Raw genomic sequence first — 2684 nt, forward strand, 5'->3', positions numbered from 1 at the left:
ATCACCAAAACTCTCATGTATTTTAGACATTATCCAAAACCAACCTTAAAAATTGTTTAAAATCGTTTCTCAAAATACAGATATTACTATTTCTCCCAAAGCAATGGAAGTGCAATCAGATCACACAATAAGTTATGTGTAAAACTATCACTGTAAACTAAAAAACAAGCAAACAAACAAAAACCATAACTGAAGGGGAAGTACAGTGCTTAGAAAGTTAATGAGAATGAGACAATCATATCATGAGATGCCCTGATTGAAAGCAAGAGAAAGAAATGCAGGTTACTCAGAAGCTATTTCATTGGTGGAGAGCCTCTCAAACCATGTTTCAGTCTGGCTCCCTCCTTGACATAGGGAACTCTCATTTGTGTCATTTGCCTCACTCGCTCCCACTTACCTGGGTATTTGGCTACTGTTTCCTGTCTCTTCACATTCCAGAGCTCTTTTTCTTGTTCCAGATGGGTGATCAAGTCTGGCTTGGTGACAGCAAGACCTGTTTTATTAAAAAAAGAACATGACTCTTGCTAGAACTGTCTAATTACCAATCTAGTACTGTGCTCGGTATACAAGATAGAATATTATAGAAGATTCTAGAAAATTAATCTCAATATACTGTTTCGTAATAGGAACTTTAGAATATTTAGAAAGTATTTTGAATTTTTGGGTTCATTGCTCTACTATTCAGTAATACTTAATGACAAATTGGTGGTGAAATTTGATTTTAAGGTGTGGGCAACAATACTTTATGCCACTAAATTTCTGGTATTACCACTAATTTACACTGACGTATACAAATCAGCTCAAAAAAGGGAAAGATTATTAAGATGAAACATCTTGAAAAATTTATCTTCTACCTCAACAGATACTGTTCTCTTTTTTTCTTAAGTAGTATTCTGAAACTCATTCATGCAAAGCAGAACCCCCAGAAAACAGAAGAAAACAAATTGTGTGGAAGGTGAATTGTATATTGAACTTATTCTCACCCAGGAACACCAGGTTTCTGTAGTTCTGTAACATCACATCCCTATACAAATGCTGCTGGGCAGAATCAAGGCATTCCCACTCTTCTGGAGAGAATTCTATGGCCACATCCCTGAATGTCAACACTCCCTGAAAAATATAACATATTTAGCAAGTGGTCATAGAAAGAATTCTCGATTTTACATTATGTAAACTGCGAGTAAAGAGAACTGGTTCTGACTTATGTGAGTGACTGGAATTATCCAATAAGATCGTTTCTTTCTTTCTTTTACGATAGAATTTTGTTCTTGGTGCCCAGGCTGGAGTGCAATGGCATGATCTCAGCTCACTGCAACCCCTGCCTCCTGGGTTCAAGTGATTCTCCTGCCTCAGCCTCCCAACTAGCTGGGAGTACAGGCATGCACCACCACACCTGGCTAATTTTGTATTTTTATTAGAGATGGGGTTTTACTATGTTGGTCTGGCTAGTCTCGAACTTCTGATTTCAAGTGATCCACCCACCTTGGCCTCCCAAAGTGCTGGGATTACAGGTGTGAACCACCATGCCCAGCCCAATAAGATACTTTCTAGCACAGGAATATTCTCTAATGTACTCTTTAACTCTGATATACAACATCCACAAAACCAGTGTATATACAAGTACTTTTCTTGATAGTATAGTATAAAATGAAGGGCACCAACACAGACATGTACATTTTTGAACACTGTATTTATATAATACAAGATAGGTTGTCTATAGCTAATTAATGAAAACTTCATTGTTATTTAGAAACATACTTCTCAAATCTTATTGAGTACAACAATGAACAGGCACTCTTGTTAAAATGCAGACTTTGACTCTGGAGATTTAGAATGAAGCTTGAGTTTCTGAATTTCTAACAAGTTTGCCAGTGGTGTCATTGCTTCTGGTCCAAGGAGAATATATTATCAAAAATCTAATAAGTGGCACAGCCTAGGTTTTCAGTTTATTGGGCCAGTAAAAAAAAAATTAGAGTCTTTATTTTTTATAGCAAGATATATGCCAAGAGAATCTAAGAAGAGCTATCAGATGAAATTTGGTTTAATCTGGCTTTTTTTTTCTTTTTTGCACATTAGTTGATAAATCTCCCAAGGTATTTACTAATAATAAAAAGAAAAATAATTAACTCTAGAGTGGAAGAAAAATCTGTCAGAGAGCATGTTCACCAAGTGAATACAATTCACATCACTATAATAAAAGAAATTTGTGTCACGTGCTGATTCACACAGGAGGATACAACACTACTGTGCTATTATTAACCCAAAAAGAGTCAACGTAGTCTCAGTCTAGTCATAAAGAAACATCAGTTTTAAGCAAAGTTTAAGCTACAGATATTTCACATGTTCTGTAATCTCTAGTGGTATCTATAAATAAGTTTATTTTTAGCACCCTAGAGAGGCAGCCTGTACACACCTGTAAAAACCCCTCCTACGTGGCTGTTAATAAAAGGATGTTTTCTAACAGCTAAGAGTCAACAACAATTAATTAAATCAATAAAGTCAACTGACTATGAATGCCAACTCAGAGCCTGGCCTAAAAGGAAATGACAAATCCATGGCCTGGTGAGAGCGAGCAAAATAACAATTTGCACCTGTTGATCAACAGCCTCACCTGGCTCATCCGGCAGTTGTAGGGTCTGCCCTTCCACTCCAAAATCCTCAACTCCATGGAGAAGTCTCCAAAG

The 2684-nt window shown here is 36.7% G+C and overlaps 1 protein-coding gene across 2 annotated transcripts in view; it reads right to left on the reverse strand.

The window, feature by feature from the left end:
• The window catches only part of LOC108299090 (zinc finger protein 736-like), a 16023-nt gene extending 14785 nt beyond the window's left edge, over positions 1-1238 (reverse strand). The window contains exons 1-2 of one of the 2 annotated variants that reach the window (XM_017521484.2): positions 984-1238; positions 398-493 (exon numbers count right to left, since the gene is read on the reverse strand). In XM_017521484.2, the coding sequence (XP_017376973.2) occupies positions 398-493; positions 984-1017 (130 nt within the window). In that variant the 5' untranslated portion in view covers positions 1018-1238. Of the gene's footprint in view, positions 1-397; positions 494-854; positions 926-983 lie in introns of those variants that run through there. The other variant, XR_005198856.1, reaches the window with a different exon arrangement.
• Between the last annotated feature and the right edge of the window lie 1446 nt (positions 1239-2684).

Source organism: Cebus imitator, unplaced genomic scaffold, assembly GCF_001604975.1.
Source record: "Cebus imitator isolate Cc_AM_T3 unplaced genomic scaffold, Cebus_imitator-1.0 Scaffold1712, whole genome shotgun sequence".
Classification (NCBI taxonomy): Eukaryota; Metazoa; Chordata; class Mammalia; order Primates; family Cebidae; genus Cebus; species Cebus imitator.